The 20,371-nt window shown below is 37.2% G+C and overlaps 1 protein-coding gene across 5 annotated transcripts in view; it reads left to right on the plus strand.

Annotated features, from left to right (window-relative positions):
- The window catches only part of LOC140837296 (protein DA1-like), a 31,134-nt gene extending 11,419 nt beyond the window's left edge, over positions 1 to 19,715 (plus strand). For 2 of the 5 annotated variants that reach the window (XM_073203421.1, XM_073203422.1), the window contains exons 7-13: positions 4,687 to 4,770; positions 15,088 to 15,207; positions 15,318 to 15,530; positions 15,651 to 15,713; positions 15,801 to 15,919; positions 16,004 to 16,062; positions 16,848 to 19,715. In XM_073203421.1, the coding sequence (XP_073059522.1) occupies positions 4,687 to 4,770; positions 15,088 to 15,207; positions 15,318 to 15,530; positions 15,651 to 15,713; positions 15,801 to 15,919; positions 16,004 to 16,062; positions 16,848 to 17,167 (978 nt within the window). In that variant the 3' untranslated portion in view covers positions 17,168 to 19,715. The remainder of the gene's footprint in view (positions 1 to 4,686; positions 4,771 to 15,087; positions 15,208 to 15,317; positions 15,531 to 15,650; positions 15,714 to 15,800; positions 15,920 to 16,003; positions 16,063 to 16,847) is intronic. The other 3 variants (XR_012119282.1, XR_012119281.1, XR_012119283.1) reach the window with 3 other exon arrangements.
- The last annotated feature ends 656 nt before the right edge of the window (positions 19,716 to 20,371 follow it).

Genomic DNA, 20,371 nt, shown 5'->3' on the forward strand with positions numbered 1-20,371 from the left:
TTGGGAGAATTCACATCTCTTTCTGGGATTCTTCATTCAGTCTCTTTGAATGTTGGGGTCAGGGACGTCAGGGTTTGGTTAGGTGACTCTTCCGGTTTTTTCTCAGTTAATTCTCTCTATTCTTCCTTCTTTCACCATGTTCCTACTCAATCTTTCCCCTTCATCGCAAGAATTTGGAAAGTACCGATCCCTCAAAAGGTGAAAGTGTTCTCATGGATTGTTGCGTTGGATAAACTACAAACGAGTGACAAAGTGCAGAAAAGGAATCCGACTAATGCTTTATGTCCTCAGTGGTGCGTCTTGTGTAAAAATGACGAAGAAAATCAAAATCACCTGTTGATACACTGTACATTCACAAGAAGTATTTGGATCAAGGTCATGGAACATTTGGGGTTTCAATGGACTTTCCCGCTACATTCAAGAGACATGTTCGTTATGGATAATGGTTACCTAAAAGGAAAGGGACTCGGACGTTTTTGGAACATTATTGTGCATTGCTTATTCTGGTCAGTTTGGTTGGAGCGAAACAACAGAATTTTCAACCTATTAGAAGAGTCGTCGGATAATTTGTGGGAGACAATTAGACTCCGAGTGGCGAGATGGACACTAAACATACCCGCATTTCAGCATTTATTATTATCGGATCTTGTTAGGGATTGGTGTTTTATTTGTGCTTGACTAGACCCGAGTTACATTTCGCGTTTTTTATCGTGGATAGCTTATCCACTAAGCTATGTAAACGTTCCAATATTTCATATTAATGAATAGTTTCTTATCAAAAAAAAAAACAAGGAGACAACATAAGAGGTTCTGGTATATGATAGTTCATTGTATATTTTGGTTCATATGGTGGGAAAGAAATACAAAATTTTTTGAAGAGAAGTCGGAGTCAATGGACGAAGTCTGGGAGAAAATAAAATTCAGAGTCGCGAGTTGGTCGACAATATTGCCTGAGTATAAACATCTTTGTATCTCTGATTTAGTTAGGGATTAGAAATATGTATGGTCGTGATTATGACGTTGTAGTTTTGGTTTTATTTCCTTTCTATCGTGCGGATTGCTTATCCGCTTATTGTACACTTTAATTACATTATAATAAATTCTGTTTCCTATAAAAAAAAAATGATAATACTAGAAGGCAATATTCAAGGTGTGGTTATTGTTCAGGTAAGAGCAGGTTTTGATGAATAAATTGATGATTTTACTTTGGCGAAGACCTGCCTGAATCAAAATTTGATATCCAGCCTAATCAGTTTAATGATATGTTCTAGTAGTAAATTAATCTGATAGTCAAGAATATTTTAATGGCAGCGACTCCTTTCCAGATTGAAAACAAATAATTTCCACTGCTACTATTTATCATTTCAGGGAAAAAAAGTTATGTAATATGTCAATGCTTTTTTTATGCTTTTATTTGATTAAAGGAACAATATATTTAGTTTAGCTGAACTCAACAAAGTATAATCCCAGCGGATAGCTATCTATTTTAGCAAATATTGTGGACAGAATATTAAAAATTTTGTAAGAAGTTTCATGGTATGTACTAGAAATTTAGAAACCGAACAAAATTTAATTGTAACAATACTTTAGCCAAACGACTGTAGTTTGTAATAAAAGGCACTATTTATGATTTACACTGACTAAGAAAGTGATTTTGCGATCGTAGTGAACGAGATTCCAAATATTACACACGCTTGAACTTGCTACAAATTTATAAACCATATAAATTTTATTTGTATGTTGTAGTTTTATTTTCTGTTTTAGAAATTCTAGGTTTGAAGTGATTAACAAGCCAAAGAACTGAAGCTAATTTTGAGACTGCTCTAAATATGCAATTACATGCACCTGGAGGTCGATAAAAATTCCATGAGGAAATTCCAAAACTGAGGTATAACTTCTGATTTCTACAGTGGCTGGGGATGTATAGTTTTTGCATCCACTTGATAAAACAGATTGAAGCTTAAGTTTTAAAAGAACATGATTGGATCTCTTATGGATTAATTATGGCCACCACATTCATCAATATCTAAGATTTAATAAGATATTCCTTTTAATCCTTTGTTAGATTTGGTTTTTATGTCATAGTAGCTCCAAATTTGATGCATTTTTTCTCTATATGATAGTATAATTGTTGGTAAATTAGAATAATAAACTTGTAAGAATCCTGTGATATAAGGGATTGATTGCGTGAATCCCACCATATATGAGATTATATGTGCTTTTCTTAGTTCCATCTCTTCTCTTTTAAATTACGTTGAATTGTATGCGGTAAAGTAGAGAATACTAAAATTATTCCAGTTTCTCTCCTTTCTTGTCAACTTACATGGTATCAGTAGGGTTCGAGAATGAATTATAAAGCCGCTATGGTGGGTTTTTTCATCTACCAGTGGTAGTTCTTCCTCTACCACCAGCAGCGACTCTTCTGCAAAAGGGAACTCTACTCCTAGTGTTCCCTTCACATATCAAAACCTTCAAATTACAATTGACTGCTGAAGATTACCTGTAGTCCGTGTGAAATTGAAAATTTTGCTCTTTTAAGAGGGGCAAAAAATGGTGTAGCTCACATTATAAATAATGAAGTTAACTGAATAAATGCAATTCAGAATTAAAAAGTTACTCTTTAGACTACGTATTATCGAGGAAGGGGTTTGGGAAAAAATGGAGATCGTGGATGAAGGGTTGCGTAACGAATGTTTCATTTTCAGTCATGATCAATGGGAGGCCGAGAGGAAAATTTAAGGCTTTCAAAGGACTACGTCAAGGAGATCCATTATCTCCTTTTCTATTCAACTTGGTCGTAGATGTGTTGGGAAGATTAATTGAAAAAGCTAAGGTAGCGAATCTACTTAAAGGAATTGAGGTCGGTAGAGAAATGATAGAGATATCTCACATCCAATTTGCGGATGATACGCTTTTCTTCGCACAAACAGAAGAACACATCACATTCTTGGTCAAAGTGGTAAGCTCTTTCTGTCAAATGTCAGGCTTGAAAATAAACTGGGAAAAAAGTGCGTTGTTGGGAATAAATCGTGAAGATGGTGAAGTTCAAAGGCTGGCAACACAGTTGGGTTGTGGCAAAGAATCATGGCCTATCACATACTTGGGTGTACCTTTGGGAGGGAATCCGTTGAAAGCATCATTTTGGCAGCCGGTGGTTAATAAACTGTCCTGTAAATTGGCTGCTTGGAAGAAAGGATTTCTGTCGAAAGGTGGTAGATTGACATTGATACTTTCGGTCTTGAATTCCATTCCGATATATTACATGTCATTATTTAAGGTCCCAGTAAGTGTTGAGGAAGCGATGGATAAGATATCAAGGAATTTTCTGTGGGATGGAGCGGATGGAGATACACACATACATTTGGCATCATGGGATCAAGTCTGTAAACCAAAGGAAAGAGGTGGACTGGGAGTTGCTAAAATTAGATTCAAAAACTCGGCCTTGCTTGGGAAATGGTGGTGGCGTTTTTTCAAAGAAGATGGGTCTTTATGGAAAAAAATCATTATTAGCAAATATGGATTGCAAGAAAATGGGTGGGATGCGGGTTTGGCGAGAAGTGTTACTTTCAGATGCCCTTGAAAGTATATTTCCCGGATACATCCAACTTTTAAATTGAATATTTTAGTCAAGGTGAGAGGAGGGAATAAGGTGAGATTTTGGGAAGACTATTGGGTGGGTGAAGGTTCTTTTAAAGTTTGCTTTCCTTGTTTATTTCAGCTGTCGTCTGCTCACAATTTGCCAATCTCATTTTTTGCAACATTTGATAACATTAACTCCATCCATTCTTGGGATTTTCATTTCAGACGGGGGATTAGAGAGGAGGAGATTGATGAGTTAAAAGGTATTTTAGAGGTCTTAGAACCGGTAAGATTAGTTCAGGGGGTGGATGACGTTATTAAGTGGAGTGGGGATTCTTCGGGTATCTTCTCTGTCAGCTCTTTCTACGAGTCCTTCTTTTCAAATAATCTAAACCCAAAATTCCAACTTTTTGATGCTATTTGGAAGACACCTGTGCCTACCAAGATTCAGTTCTTCTCTTGGTCGGCCTCTTTGGGTAAGCTGCCAAGCTCGGAGACAATTCAAAAAAGGTACCCCGGGATTGCTTTGTGCCCAAATTGGTGCGTTCTATGCAGAAAAGATCCAGAGACTCAGCAACACTTACTCATTCACTGTCCTTTCACGTATTCTTTGTGGATTAGAGCGCTGCAAGAAATGAGGTTGGTCTGGGTGACACCTAGATCAACAACAGATTTGTTCAGCATGGATTTGGGACAACCAACCGGGAAAAAAGGAAGAATTTTTTGGAAAATCGTGGTTCAATGCCTGTGCTGGACGATTTGGTTGGAAAGAAACAAGAGAATCTTTGAAGGAAGAGACACAAATATTGATAATTGCTGGGAGAAGATAAAGATTAACGTCGCCTTGTGGATTGGAAATAACAGAGAATTCGATAATGTTTCTGTTTTTGATTTGATGAGACATTGGGATTATGTGTATCATTGATGGTTTCATCGCTTTATTATGTTGACTTAGGACAGTGAACTTCTAGTCCACTGATGTAATCCTTACTACTGATTAATTAATAAAATAATGTTTCCTATAAAAAAAAAAAAGTTACTCTTTGTTTTCCTTTATCCTTTTTGCACGTAAAATTAATTAATCTCATTTGTAAATCTCCAATGCAGTTTTCCATGTCTGGAAGCAACCCATATCATAAAGCTTGTTACAAGGAGTCTTATCTGCCTAAATGTGATGTGTGCAAACACTTTGTAAGTATTTTATCCTATTGACTAATTAAGATCTATTTTTAGTCTCATTGTTTGTGTCCGTGCATTTTTCAGTTTCTTAAATTTCTAGTCTTAGATTTAACTGGGTCAGGGGTATGAAGTGTCTGGTGGAAGTTTATAGATATTCAAAATGGAGGATGACACGGGGGGTGATTATTTAAATATGTGTGATTCTTGAAAGGTGGTGAAGTCTGAAGTTTGGGAGTGAGATAGTGTTCATGGTGGTTAGGTTTAAAGCTGGGGCTTTTTAACCATTTACAGCATATTTGTAAAAGGTTAATAAAATAAGGTAAAAAAAAAAAAGATTTAGCAAACTAATGTGTCACGCCTCTTGATCAATACATATAATCCAGGGGGTGGATTTTTCAATATAATGTGTCACGCCTCTTGATAAAAATGACGTTATTAAAAATATATACATATAAATGATTTTACTATTTTTTTTGGGGAAGTTGGTGAAAAATCCCCAATCAAAACATTTATTTGGGTTCACTCCCTACCTACAAAATTGTGGTGCTATGTCAAATGTGGTACACTTCATGTGGAAATGTGGTACTAAAAAAGTACCCAGGGACTGAACACAAAAAAAAACGGCGGCTGGGGACTGAAGGCCAATTTCCCGTTTTTGTTTTGCCTATTTAGAATGAAAATTTATTATCATAATTATTTTTATTATTACTTACTAAATAAAAAATATTATTATTATTGATAGTAGTAGTATAGTAAAACAAATTTAGCATTATCATCATTATTATTATAATTAATCTTAATTAATATTATGTTAGTATACATACCTTTAATATAAGTTGAAACTAAAATGAACCTACAAAAACAAAAAAAAAATCAAATTAATAAAAATTTGCAAGAAGTGAAAAAATAAATTCAAACATTTACGAGAAATTACCGATGAAAAATATGAAATGGGTGAATGAAGTGAGACAATCAAGTCTTCAAATTATAGAGAAAAATTTATAATATTATAATGAATTCCTGCCCATTGGGAAAGAAACTCACTGATTTCTGGTTTCTGATAATTCATTGAATTTACTGGTCAATTTGGTTGGAAATAAATAAGAGAATATTTGAGGACTCATAAAAATCCATCGACAAAGTGTGGGAAAAGATCAAATTCAGAGTGGCATCTTGGACGATCACCTTGCATCGCTTTAATCATTTGTGTATTGCCGACATAATTAGGGATTGGAAATTTGTAGGAGTCTGAGTGAATGGTTTTAATGCATTACTTATGAGCTTTTAGTTTGAATTGTAATCTTACTGCGGAATTCTCTTCTGCGTGAACTTTGTATTGGTATATTTTAGTAATAAATCTAGTTTTCTATAAAAAAAAAAACTTTTAACACTTGTGCGGAGGCGTGCAACTCTGAAATAATTTAAGCATATCACTTGTACGATTATTTTTTTTTAAAAAGGTACAAGCAAGTCACACCTACTAAATTGGCGTGACTTATTTTAAAAAAAATTATATAGCAAGTCACGCCATATGAGATGGCGTGACTTGCTTTTTTTTTAAAAAAATAATAATAATGTAGGGATCGGGAAAGAGTTAAGAGGGAGGGTGAATGAACTCTTTAAAATTTTCTTATTTAAAATTATATTTTCAACCGTTTTCAGGCGGTTCGAAAAATTCTTTCTCAAACGGTCGAAAGAGGTGAACTACTGAAGTGTGCGGAAAACAGTTCAAATTTTTCGACAGATATTTCTAGAGGTATGATGAACTAAACAACAAGAATATGAATAACACATGACAGTTTGCACGAAGTAAGAGACACAGAATTTTTATGGATGTTCGGAGATTGAATACTCCTACGTCACCCCTTCTTCCTTTGTTAGGAAGGATTCCACTAAAAGACTTTGACTTTACAAATTGTTTGTAACAGCCCAATCCAACCAGGACTTATTTCACTGCCTGTTTTGGAACTCCTAGTGATCACTTTACACTTCTGGAATTTGAGAACCCTTAGTTCACCAGACTTCCAAACTTTAATCAAATAACCACAGGTTATTGATAGAACAGTAGATTGTTTTGGTAGCACGAAAAGATCCTTGAATAATCAAATTTGAGTCTGTGGAGCTGCGTGCAAATGAGCGATGATAGAAATGTAGACTATGAAAGCGCTCTAAGATCTCTGTGAAGGCAAGCTGAGAAACTTTTTCAATAGATGTATGAGTTGTGTGGCTTGCTTGTAATTAATTTGCATTCCTCCCAGATGATATAGCCGAATGATTTAACGGTCAGAAAGTACAGTTAACGTAAACCTGAGCTTCTGAATCAGATAAGTCACTTTCTCATTTATGAGCAATAAATGTTCGCATTTAATCTTCCTTTTGCTTATCATAAATTTGAAGCTCTTTACTTGAGGTTTACTCCTTTAGGCGACTGTGCATATAGCATCAAGTCATGAAAACTGTCTCTGAACGTCCTTTCTGGGAAGGAGAGATAAATGCACATCTTCCTTGGAATTGATGTGAGATCGTTGACTTCGAGAATTTGAATGCATTCAACCGGTCAGAGAATGTCGTTTAGCCATAAGTGAGTCTCTTAAATGAACCGGTTCACTCTCGCTGTAATCTAAAGAATAAGCGGTTAAATATCAGCGGTTGAGAATTTCCAGCCGCGGTTGATTACAACTTTGTCATACACCAAAATTTCATTTCTTAACAATTTCCCCCTTTTTGGTGATGATAAAACTGTGCTGAAATTCTGTTAATCAGAACAAAGATAAGATTACTTTTTCTTAAGTTCTGATCCTTTGGCTTCCTTTTTCTTTAGAGCGGCCAATTCCTTTTGAATTTGCTTTTCTTGCTCTCTTTCCCCCTTTTTGACATCACCATGAACCAGGAAGTCCATAATTTCTGTTAATTGGGCACCTTGGGCATCCATTCGTTGTTCAATGCGAGTGATTTGTGACGAAAGACCAAGGCACGGATTGACATTAATCGACTGATTGTTGGAAACTTTTGTAGTGATGGCAGCAAAGTCCTTAGATATAGTACTCTTGATAGTCTGTAGATCCTCTTTTAGATCAAATTGTTTGCGGTTAAGAGCGAGGATAGACTGATCCATATTGGCAAGTCGGCTCAGAAGATCCTGATGGAAGTTTGCTTCGACAATTTCTTCTTCTTCAGGTGCTTCGGGATCAGCAAGTAGTTTGGCCTTGAAAGCAGTTAATGCAGAGGAGGTTGCTTTGGCAGATGATGGCGAAGGATTAATGTCAAGAGGTTCTTCCGTGATGCTCTCAATAAATTTATCAATGTCATCAGTTGAGACAAAGGTTGCTGAGCCAATGAGCTTGGATTCCTCTGGTTTGTCGATTAGATCATTGGGAGAGGAGGGCTTTGAGGAGATGGGTATCTCTGCTTGTGGTAACTCTGTCGGAGAAGATGAGGGCTGCGTTTGAGATTCCATCAGAGTAGCACCCTGAAGAGGATCTTGTGAAGATATAAGCGACTCCTGATATGGTTGAGCAGCATCAAAGTCAGAAAGAAACTGTTCTGCTTCATTGACTGAAAGAACTGAAGCTTTGTTTGACTCAACAGGAGGCTGTGAAACAAGGATGCCAATATCAGAATGCGGTGAAGAAACACTTGGGACAACCGAAATATCTAGACCGCATTGTTGTTCGGCATAGGAAGAGTCTTCTTTCAGAAGTTTTTCAGAGGGTGTGGAAGCGGTTTCTTCATGAGTTGGTTGATGGGTTTCAACAAGAGCTTTGGGTGATGCAGATTTATCATGTGTACCAGATAAAGTATCTTGACCAGTGGGAGAGGCTAGCTGTTGTTCTGACCGCTGAGTGTCCTGAAGAAGATTTAGCTCTAGCTGAGCTGTTGTCGTAACATTTGGTGAGGTGGGTTTAGCGCTAGTGCAGGGATTAGACGAAGACGCCTTCTGAGAGGCAATGGGTGGCACTGGTTCTTTGCCAAAGTCATCATGAACATCCATCAAAGAGTCAAACTTACTCGGTTCTGCAATAGCTGGAAGATGGAGCGTATTTCGCATGTGAGCGACTGACGTAGCAAGAGACAGAGCGTCCATTTCAAGTTGAGATATGACAGCAGAGTCATCTTGAGCTGTAGGACAAGAGGGATCAAAATTTTGCCTTTTTAACTGAATGATGATTCGAAGAGTGCTTTCTTTCATTTGAATTTCTATAAAATCGCGTCTTTGAAGAGCGATTTGAATGTCTGATGTTTCTGCCCATTCCAAAATGGACCGTTCAAGCTTTGCAGCAGCTTTTATTTTCCCCGTCTCGAGGAGTGAATCAAAAGATACAGCAGTGCGATATTTGACCCATTTATCAAACATCTTGATTTTTGATTCAACCGCTTCATTAACACGCTGACTTGTGAGGATGATTGCCGTATGAACTGCATGGTTTTTAGGTGGATTGGTACTCATAACCTGTTTGCCTTTGTCTGAGGAGAGAATAATCGGAACTCCTGAATAAGATGATTGGATATCTGTATCTGTAATTTGAATACCTATTAACTTGGTAACCGATACTGATGGGATAGGTGCAGGAATAAGTGGTGCAGAAATATGCTTGATTAGCTTAATCTTAGTTGCTTTAGAAGGAACGGTTCGTTTCTTTTTGAACACTTGTGAAACCGGAATGTCATGTCATCCTTAGATTCTTCGTCAGAACTGGATTTCAGAACCAGCTTCCTTTTTGTTTCCTTGGGAGTGGAGACAATCGCTTTCTTCAGTTTCACAAATTCAGCCCCAGTTTCTGTTTTGACCTGGACGAATTCTTCATCCGTAGGTTTGTTTTTCTTAATGAATTTGTCAACCGATACCCATGAGAACAGCTTGGTCTTACCAACTTCAATCATATCAACTGGTTGAGCACCGGCAGAAATTAGCATGTGGCAAATTGGAACTGCAAAGCCTTGAGATTGGTTGTCTTTCTTCACCATGGCTACCAGAATGTTGAAAAGGATATCAGACCAGTTGATTCCTAGTTTAGATGAGATGGTTGCCATAACAAGGAATTTTTCCAGAGTGATTTTATCATAAGCACCAGCTTTAGCAAGAATTCCTTTAGCCACAATATCAGCCAACAATCGATATTCGATCTTTAGATCTCGCTTCTGGCATGTTGGGTGAGAGATAGGAGAGGCAGTGAGTGAGAAGGTTTGACGCCAGATATCAGTATTACCATCTGGTAGTGTAGAGAAGTCAGTTACACCAGCCGTAGGTAACTTGAACAATTCAGCAAACACCTTCTGGGTGAAAGTAAAGTGTTGATTCTGAACATAACAAAGAATTTCTCCATTTTGCATGTGAGCAGTTTCAAAGAACTCTTTCAGTAATATGTCGGAGTATGAGTATCGACAGCCCAGAAAAGTTCGAAGCCCAGATTCTTCAATTGTACGGAACATGGCCTTCATTGGTTTGTTGGGCATAGAGAAGACAGATGGAAAGTTGATAGCCACTGTATTCTGTGTAATGGAGGCAGCCATTTGATGATTCAAAAAGAAATTCTGTGAGCTGGTTCCTGTGTAGTGAGCTGCGATAAAGTAGCAAGGAGAACAATGAGGTGAGTGAGGGTATGTATGTCCGGTTCAAGAACGTACTAACAAGTCCACGTGGAGGACTGTTAGTGGAGAATTTTTTTTAAAAAATATTTGAAAATTTTGGACGGCGGCAAATTGAGTGTTTTTTTTTTATTTCAAGGAGATAACCGTCACTTCATATAGGGGCAGTCGAAAAAGTTTTGGGTGTGTTTTTCGAAAATGACGTGGATGAATTACGTCCACAAAATATGAACCGGATCATTGATGTTATTAGGTGGAACCGGTTAAAGAAAATGATAATCATTCTGAACCATGTTCCCCCTAAACACGTGCATGAATGACATTGAACCGTCGGTAGCGTATGATAAAACTCTTCACATTTCCCACCGCAGTCATGATGACATAAGCCCTTGACGCTTGACTTTCATCTATAAATACCAGCCAAGAGTTATCAATACACTCTAGTTTAGAAATATGGATAAAGATGGTAGTCCAGACTTGGCTGAGGAGTTCCTGAAAGATGCGGTGGCTTCGAGGAAGAAGGCTATCATGGATAGAGTGATGAAGAAGCCGCGGGCCATTTGGCCAAAAGTTCTAAAACTCCAGTCCGTTCTTGAGAGCGGAGAGGCTCCTTCTTCCAGAGATATGGCGGCTTTAGAAAGATAGAGGCGACATCTTCGCGTGGCTGATAATGCTGGAATCTTTTCTGATGACGGCGTTTATCTTCTTATGCTGCTAAGGGAGAGGAGAGCTCTGAGAAGGGTAGCCATCTCAGAGGAGTTTGCACGTATTTCCGTCGGAGGGATGACCAGCTGGTTAGCCCTTTGGAGGTTGTACGTAGATAGGGAGATTAGGAGTGTCCGCCTCCGCCTTTGTTGATGTACTACTCTCCCCTTGCTTATGATGTACTATTCTCCCCTGCTTATAAAGATATTTATTTTATTTTACTTACTGGTGTTTGTCTTCTTCTTTTGTTTTCTGCAAAATTAACCTGAACAAGCACAAGAAATAAACACATCATGATAAGTCAATCAAACCAAGCATATTGCGAAAATGGGAGAACTTAGCCTCGGGTAGTGGTTTTGTAAAAATATCGGCTGTTTGTTGATCAGTGTGAACATATTCAAGCCGTATTTCTTTCTTCATCACATGCTCTCGAATGAAATGGTGTCGGATATCGATATGCTTTGTCCGAGAGTGCATGACAGGGTTGTATGTTATAGCTATTGCACTTGTGTTGTCGCAAAATATGGGAGATTCAGCCGCTTGGATTCTATAGTCTTTTAACTGTTGCTGAATCCATAACATTTGAGCACAACAGCTTCCAGCTGCTAAATATTCTGCTTCAGCGGTTGATGTGGCGATAGACGTTTGCTTCTTGCTGGCCCATGAAATAAGTCTTTCCCCTAAAAATTGGCATGAACCGCTTGTGCTTTTTCGATCGATTTTGCATCCTGCATAATCTGCATCTGAGTAACCTACAAGGTTAAAACTTGAATCGTTTTAAAACTTGGACCGGAGTCCCGATTTTAACCCGAATCAGCCGGAAACTTAACCAAACTTTCCCTAACTCGAATAATACCTTAGTACTGCCCAACCAGCCCTAAAACCGCACGTCCCAGCCCACTAAGACCCATGAACACAAGGAAACATGTTGCTGGAATTTTCTGCGTAAGACATTTCAAAGCCCTAGCACACTAAGCTTGCAGCTTATTGACCCTAGGCTCTAACGGCTCAGACCAGCCTCGAACAACTCAATCCTAGACCACCCTAAGACCTTCCTGGACCGAAACATCACAAGGACTCAGCCCCATGCACGTCCCAAAAACACGCACACCCGAGGCTCGCCCAAACGCACCCCACGACCCAACACGCTTCCTCACGCTCGATCGTTTTCGAGGCTCGTTCCAGCGGTGGTCGAACCTTCCTAGGCCGTGTCTCAGACCCACCAAGGTTTGGTCCATGGCTTGGATCGGCCCTTGCACCGCTGGTTCATATCCATCCATCGATCTCCTCACAAACAAACCGAAACCTCAAGGAACTCGCTCGTCTCTCTCCCAACTCGACAAGGCTTCGACTCCAGCCTAGAAACCCCTTCATCCTCGACGTTAACAGCCCCCTTGCAACAGAACTCAGCAGCCCCCTTGCAACAAATCATAAAAACGTGAGCAAGTCAAGAAAAGGATGCAATATTCATGTCAACTTGTATAAAAACGCAACCACAAGGTGACTCATGAAGTCTCCCGAATCGTTAAAATTTGCGTACCGGTTAAAAATATAACCTGACGGGTAAAATTACACAGCCAAGGCCCATTTTAAAAATCATAGTTAAAAAAACATCATATTAAATAATTAAAAATAATTAATCAATAAAAATATTTTTTCTTCTGAATATTCCCGGTCTCCGTTTCTCGTTCGAGTGCGAAATGCAACTTAAATCCTAATGTATTAAACTTTAAATACCCGTGAATTAAATCCTAAGCATGCAATAATTATGCACTAAATGCATAAAATAATTAAACACATATTTTAATTAAAACCCTAGATTATATGCATTCAGGTTATGTAAATTTAAATTTCCCAGATCTTACATTAATCCTATACCAAGCTATTCCAATATGGCCTGAACTTGGTTTTATAGACTTCGATCGAGGTATATTAGGCTATTATTGTGTGTACAGTGATACGTGAAACTGCATGGAACATTTCCTGTGCTCCGTTTTAGATTTCAGTTTGATCGAGTTTTATTAGGCTACTATTGTTTGTGCGGTGATTCGTGAAACTGCATGGAACATTTCCTGTGCTCCATTTTTTACGTTAATGGTTGGATTGTTGGAGATACTTACAATTTTTTCCTAATTGGATACTCGTCATCTACTCATCTGACAAATGATAGAATTAGCCGTGAGACAACCATCGAAGACAAGTGAGCTATTTTTGATATCATTCTTGGCTAATCTGTCTCGATACTTTTTATATCATCTTAGCATTATGATTGCAACAAAAGCTGGTGTTACAAGTCCCACAATGCATAGTTGTCAAAGGCGAGGCGAGAGACGCCACCAGGCGTGGGCGTTGCGCCTGGGGCCGGCCCAGGCGCAACGATTCACAAAGGCTCGCCCAGGCGCGCGCCTAGGCTCGCCTTGGAAAGGCTCTCGGGCGCGCCTTAGGCGCGCCTGAGTTGCTTTTTTAAAAAAACAAATTCAGTAACAGAGAAGTTGCATTTTGAAAATGCAACTTCTCTGTTTTTTTGTAATAGTAACTTAAAATGTAAAAGCCCAAATCAACCCCAAACGTAACTGCTCAGGATGATTGAAAAATTTTAATTGTGTTACTTATTGTTATGAACTTATTAATTATTTGTTGTTTTGTGTGACATTGTGACTTAATTAGTTCATATTTTAATATATTATTCTAAGATAAATATATTTTAAAAAAAATTAAAAATGTGCGCCTTGCTTCGGTAAGGCGCGCGCCTCGCCTTGCGCCTCAGGCTCCAGAGCCCTTGTCCGCCTCGGTGCGCCTTGCGCCCTTGACAACTATGCCACAATGCCTTTTCCCGCAATGCCTCTAAAAGTCATTGTTGAGTGGTAATTAGGTTTGAGAGGTTATCAGTATTTACAAAGATTATCTCTTTTTTCTGACTTTGGTTTAAAAAAATGTTTTCCATGACGAGGGAAAAAGAATTTTTTTTTGTGTGGCACTGTATAGTTATCCTGCCCATAATCATGTCTGCATCCTTTTTGCTGCCATTAAAAAAAATATTTAATGTTTTAACATGTGTCAGTAGCAAGTAGATGTTCCCATACCGTATCAAATTCTTCATTAAGCTCGGAAAGGAAATCATATATGTTGTCTTTTTCAACCAATTTTTAAAGTATCTAATTTCCCGCAACAGCTTTGTGTGTGAGCATGAAATAATTGTCGACATCCATTCTAGCTCGGTCAAGTTTCGGGCCTTATTTCACAATTCTAACGGCTGAGATGCATTCCCTAAGTCTCATATTTTCTTCCCTGAAGCAATTCGCATTTGCTTGGGGGTAGTGCTGCGCATAAAATTTGCACTAAATTTTTCCTCCATTGAATTGGCTAACTGAACCAACACCATTGATTTGTAAAATAAAAAATTTGGTTATTCTTCAACAGTAATCTTTCCATGCAAGTGAAAAGCCATAGTATTCCTTCTCTCGATTCACCATTTCAACTGATTGGGACCAGTGGAGATAATTTTTTTAATTTATGAGACGGTATTTGTAGAGTATAATAATTTGAAAGGCAACAGATCTGGAAGGTGGGTATCCAGCCATGACTAAAAATGAACAAATATAGCATAGCCTGGCACTTGACGCCAGATATAGAAAAATAAATTAGATAAAATTATATTTTGAGATATCATTATAGCTAATAACAGGGATAGTTAAAGATTAAAACGAAGATAATCTATTTTCTAGATACATCAATGAACATTCTATTCAAAATAAACAGTCGACTAAATAAATAAATTTGTTACATTTACACATCAAGCTGGATTATCCACCTGTTCTATCAAGGCAAGATCTATTCACTACAGTCGCTCCAAAATGGAGGCAGCTTTTGAAAACATTAAGTTTCCAGATATATGAACTTCATGCCTACTTGAACATGTCTATGTTCCGCTTCACACACGCGCACACACACACATATGTACATGTAAAAAACACACAACATGAACCACATTACTTTTTGACTTCTTTTGAGAGTTTATTTATTGTTTGTTTTTTCCAGATACCAACAAATGCCATTGGCCTTATTGAATATAGGGCACATCCTTTTTGGTCCCAGAAATACTGTCCTAGTCATGAGCATGATGGAACTCAGAGATGCTGCAGTTGTGAGCGGATGGAGGTAAATTCGAGCCAGATTAAAATATTCTCATTGTTGTCAAGAAAACCTTAATGGTTGTTTGTTAGGGTGCTAAGTGCTAATTTATTCGATATATTGCTTGATGCTCACAGTCTAGGGATGCAAGATGTGTATCCCTTAATGATGGTCGAAGTCTATGCATGGAGTGCTTAGATTCGGCAATCATGGATACTGATCAGTGCCAGCCTCTTTTTATTGATGTACAAGACTTTTATGAAGGATTGAATATGAAAGTGACACAGCCAATTCCTTTACTGTTGGTTGACAGGCAGGCTCTGAATGAGGCATTGGATGGAGAGAGACATGTAAGATTTGTGTCTTACATTCCAAGATATTTGTTTGTTTGTTTTGACTTTCCTTTCTTGTGAAGAAAAAGTGAGATAAATGGGAAAATGTACTTTTAATTTCCTTACCTTTCTTTCTAGGGGCATCATCATATGCCCGAGACACGAGGTCTTTGTCTCTCGGAGGAACAAACAATCAGCACTGTAAGGGCACTGTACTATCTGTCATTTGGTTTCTCCTGGAAAAAATCATTCATATGAAGTTTATCACGGTTTGCCAATGATCACCAGGTATTGCGTCCACCAAGAATAGGTTCTGGGAACCAAGCGACAGGAATGAGAATCGAGCCTTATAAATTAACCCTCCATTGTGAAGTGACAGCAATACTTATTTTACATGGTTTTCCAAGGTATTTTCTACATCACCATATTATTTGGGCATATTGAATTTCATATTAGAATAAATTTGGTCACTCAATTGTTAAAAGCTGCAGGTTGCTAACAGGATCGATATTAGCTCATGAAATGATGCATGCGTGGTTGCGACTTAATGGTATTTTCTCACGCTTGCTACTTTTTATCTTATTGTCTCCTTTTATATCCCCGTGAATGGGAATACAAATGAATCAAGTCAAGCTGAATATTCCTTATATTTTATATATTTAAGCTTGAATCATCTTGTTGAAATTTAAATATTGAGTTGTACTATGCTAAGCTTGAATTGTCGTTTTAGGTTCTGAGCTCATTGTTTTTTTATATATTTATTTAATACTGATAAATAAAATAAAGTTCACGAGGCTCACGGGCCATCTACCCAAATAGTTAGGTATCAAACTCAACTCAAAATATGTCAAATATCAAATAATTTTGTGCTTCCGTGAGATGCTTACAGACAAATTGATTCATTTGTGCCCGCACTTGTGAGTGTGATCATAATTTATTTCATACAACAATCAATTAATTTTAATGAAAAAAAATTAGTGAAGTATGAATAATCCGATTGATTTGTAAGCATTGTTCTTAACATGCAATATCAAATCGCTGAAATGACGTTGATTTAGGGATTTTAATATTAATTATTTATGTATGTATGGTCTCTCTCTGTGTTGATTAGAGATCTTGTTTTCTCGTAGCAACCTTTTCAATAAAAACGTGAACATCGCTCGCATATTCTTTTCACTTTTAGGTTCAATATTGAAGTATCTCTTTAGGTGACATTAATCCGTTTGTTCGATTTCATAATTAATCCATGAGTCGTAAGTAAAATGAACAGTTCTTCCTTCTATGCATCTTTCTCTGTCCCATTCTGTTCCTGATATATCACCATTTTAATGCTAGGTTTTCAAAATCTCAGACAAGATGTTGAAGAAGGTATTTGTCAAGTTCTTGCGAGCATGTGGTTAGAATCCCAAATTTTATCTATGTCTGACACCAATGGTGCATCAACTTCGTCCTCAATCCCAATCTCAACACCATCAAGGCAAGCGGGACATTCACCATTTGAGATAAAACTTGGTGTGTTTTTCAAACACCAAATTGCATCCGATATATCTATGGTATATGGAAATGGTTTTAGAACTGGTCATGATGCAGTTCTGAAGTTTGGGTTGCAGATGACTTTGGTTCACATACGGGAAACGGGAAATTTTCCTTACTAAGTTATGGTTTGGGTTATACATTCGATTTTTTGGTAATGTGGCACTGCTCATGTTCGGGTTGCCGATTTCTCTAGGTAAAATATGCGGGATGGGGCAATTTCCTTGCTGAACTCAGTGCCAAACTTGGACTATATTTTCTATGAAGGGTGGGCTGATAAATTATTTCTTGGCATATATGATAGTTTTTCAGAAAATATTTTGTTAGTCATCCTGATGCCTTCTACAATTCAGGTTCTTCCCGTGTACTAGAAAATTAACCAAATTCTTGGTACATTTTCTTATTCTTGTCAATTTATGGATGCTCATTCAATGTTGCATAAATCTTGTCACATTTTTTTGTTGCCTACCATATTACAAATGCTGTTCAAATGACAGTGTTTGGCATGGGATTCTGGTTTAGAGGGTCCTAAAGTGAAATCTGACCCATTTAGTAATGGTTTGGGTCAGCGAACTGGTCATGTAGCAAGATCGAGTTAAGCTTGTCGTGTTGGTATGTATGAGCTCTAAAAGACTCATTTATAAAAAAGTAAGGAATTTTTATGATGATGTTTATTTTGATGTAATTTTATGGTTGATTTAAACAATTCTTTCCCTTTTAAAGAAAATAGAAGGTTCAGGTTAGATGGTTTGGTGAGTTCGGACTGTGGGTTTCAGGTTTTGGGCGATTAAAGTGAGTCAGGTTTGAGTCCTGGTTTCACAAAATCTGCCCGAACTGCTTAACATGTTCGATATTTTTTCCGCACATGTGATATGACACAATTTACAGGTTGACACTTGACTAGGGGAGACAGAGTGATAAAGACTTTTACCGTTTTTGTCAATAATGAAACAATATTAAATAAGCGTGTGGGAAAGCAGGTATCTCTCATGAAACTGTTGTAATTTAACTTTAAAGTGGGTTAATGTCTTGTTAAATCTAGAATATATTTGTAGGATGCATCATGTTAAGTGGAAATTGAAAATACCAACGAATTTGAAAGTCAGAGAAATATTTTTTTGTTATTCAGAAATTGGCTCACGAACCATCTTGGGTAGTAACAGTTTCTGGTATATGAGTTGCTTATTTTAGGTTTTCTATTGTCCCTGTATCATATGAGAACTGAGAAGTCAAAACCAAGCGACTGTGATGCAACGATGGACGCTCATGCTGATAACCGGGATTTGGAGGAAAAAAGAATGGAAAATATTCATGCTTTCTTCCTCATCCATGAGTAACACGTGCATCAAGATGCATAGACTTGGATTCCTTGTTTGAGGACTAGGCAATTTGTTTCTTTATATTCTGGTATTGATCTTCCTTAATTCTATTTGGTTTTATGATTTTGGTCTGCCAGTGCAAGTGAGATGAATTACTTGCGAGCTGTATTGGTCAAAACTCCAACTGAGTAGTTCGAGTACTAGATCTTGTCTTGCTCAAGTAACGCTTAATCAGGTTCTAGAAGTCATATCAAGCTACTTGGGGGCGTTAGAATTTATCGAGTTTTCGAAATATTTATTGAAGTTTTCCCCCTGAAAGTCTTTAGTAAATGATGAATAATTTAGTCATTTACAGCCGAGTCACGTTAGAGAAAGTCCAAAATAACACAAGATTTTTGAAAAAGTTGATGGGCTCTCATGACCCCCTAATAATATATCAGCTCTGTCTATGTCATGCAAGATTTAATTAGCTCTTGTTAATTAGCTTTTCTGGGTTAAGAAACACTCTTGTGGTTCTATATACATTTAATGTATGTCAGTCATATATTTGATTCTAAAAGTAATTAACATATGTCAGTGCAAATTTGGATACAAGAACACTTAATTTTAAGTTTTAACTGTGTTTTTTCTGTTTTTCCCCTTCAGAAAGGTAGAAAGAGAGAGTAGTGAAAAATGAACTTTCTTTCGTTTTTTATTTTTAATAAGAAACTGATGCTAAATCTGTAAAGGCCATTCTTTTCTTACTTCTCTACCCACACACTCTTAATAGCAAATGATGTTTTGTGAATTGTTTGGTGTCGATTTTACGAATTGAATTAATTTCAGGTCATGATTGAATTTTGTCAATGTTTATCTTCAATTGCATTTTACTGTGGTTATGTGAAGGTAATGGAATTAAATATGAGAGTTATTTTTAGATATAAAAAATCTTCAGATCGAGGGCTTTGGACTTGCAACTGTTTTTGCAGTCGGAATTGAATGTGCAATATAGACGACGGTTGGATTTACTCGATAATTATAATTGTGAGATTTAACATCATTTGGAAAAGACAATCTCTAAGCCGCAAAACTTGTTGGCCATGGTTTTGAGTGGCATTTTGGCATCGCTTGAAAGTTTTCTATCCAAGTTTTATTTTCTGCTAGCCTTTTATTATTATAATATTGTTTTATATAAAATAAAATAAAAATTTCCTATCGAAGTGAGTTCATCCAAGTGGAGCCAGAGTTGATTTCTCAGATTCGGGATGCTCTGAATTGGCAATAGAACTATGAAGTTTAAGAGATTGGCAGCTGAGGGGCATAAATCGGGATTTCAAATTTCAGCAGATGAATCCTTACGCTTAATTAACAGGTTTTTTCTCTCCCCACATGTTTTGCTTGAGAAATAATTTGAGAAACAATTTCTTGTTTATGAAGTAATTTTGAGTTGCAATATGTTGTTTAAATATTTGAAGCATCTACATATTTAGCACTATGATTGTTTAGTAAGTTTGTACTATAATTGCAAACCTTTTTATTATTTTTCGAAGAATAGTTGCAAAGCCTTTTCGGGCTCATTTTGTTGTGTATAATTGTTTGTTCTTTCGCTTCCAATTCGCAAAATGAATTTTTTGTATTTTGACATTTTGGCAGAAAATATGATTGGACCAACCTCAGCGAATTCCCTGCTTCTACTATGTCTCCGCGGTGTTTCAATAACCGGTCTTATTGATAAAAACGGCAGATATGTCGTTGGTGCTGGGAACGAGGTTGGTGTGACCTAATAACCGCAGCGGCGTAATTAGTATTGAATCCGCACAGTTATTACTCAAATCAATCTATTATTGGTTTATTGTTGCTCTTTATCTATTTGTGAAATTCCCTTCTCAACATACTTCCATATCACTTGTGTGCAGCTAACTGGTTTGGTGCTTTGTTTTCATATGATGCTAATATTTATCCTATACTTGGCGTTGGAAATTCCATGTTTTTAGTCCAGAGGGGTTGGATATTTTTTTGTTAATGCTT

This window comes from Primulina eburnea, chromosome 7 (assembly GCF_022965805.1).
Source record: "Primulina eburnea isolate SZY01 chromosome 7, ASM2296580v1, whole genome shotgun sequence".
NCBI classification, from domain to species: domain Eukaryota; kingdom Viridiplantae; phylum Streptophyta; class Magnoliopsida; order Lamiales; family Gesneriaceae; genus Primulina; species Primulina eburnea.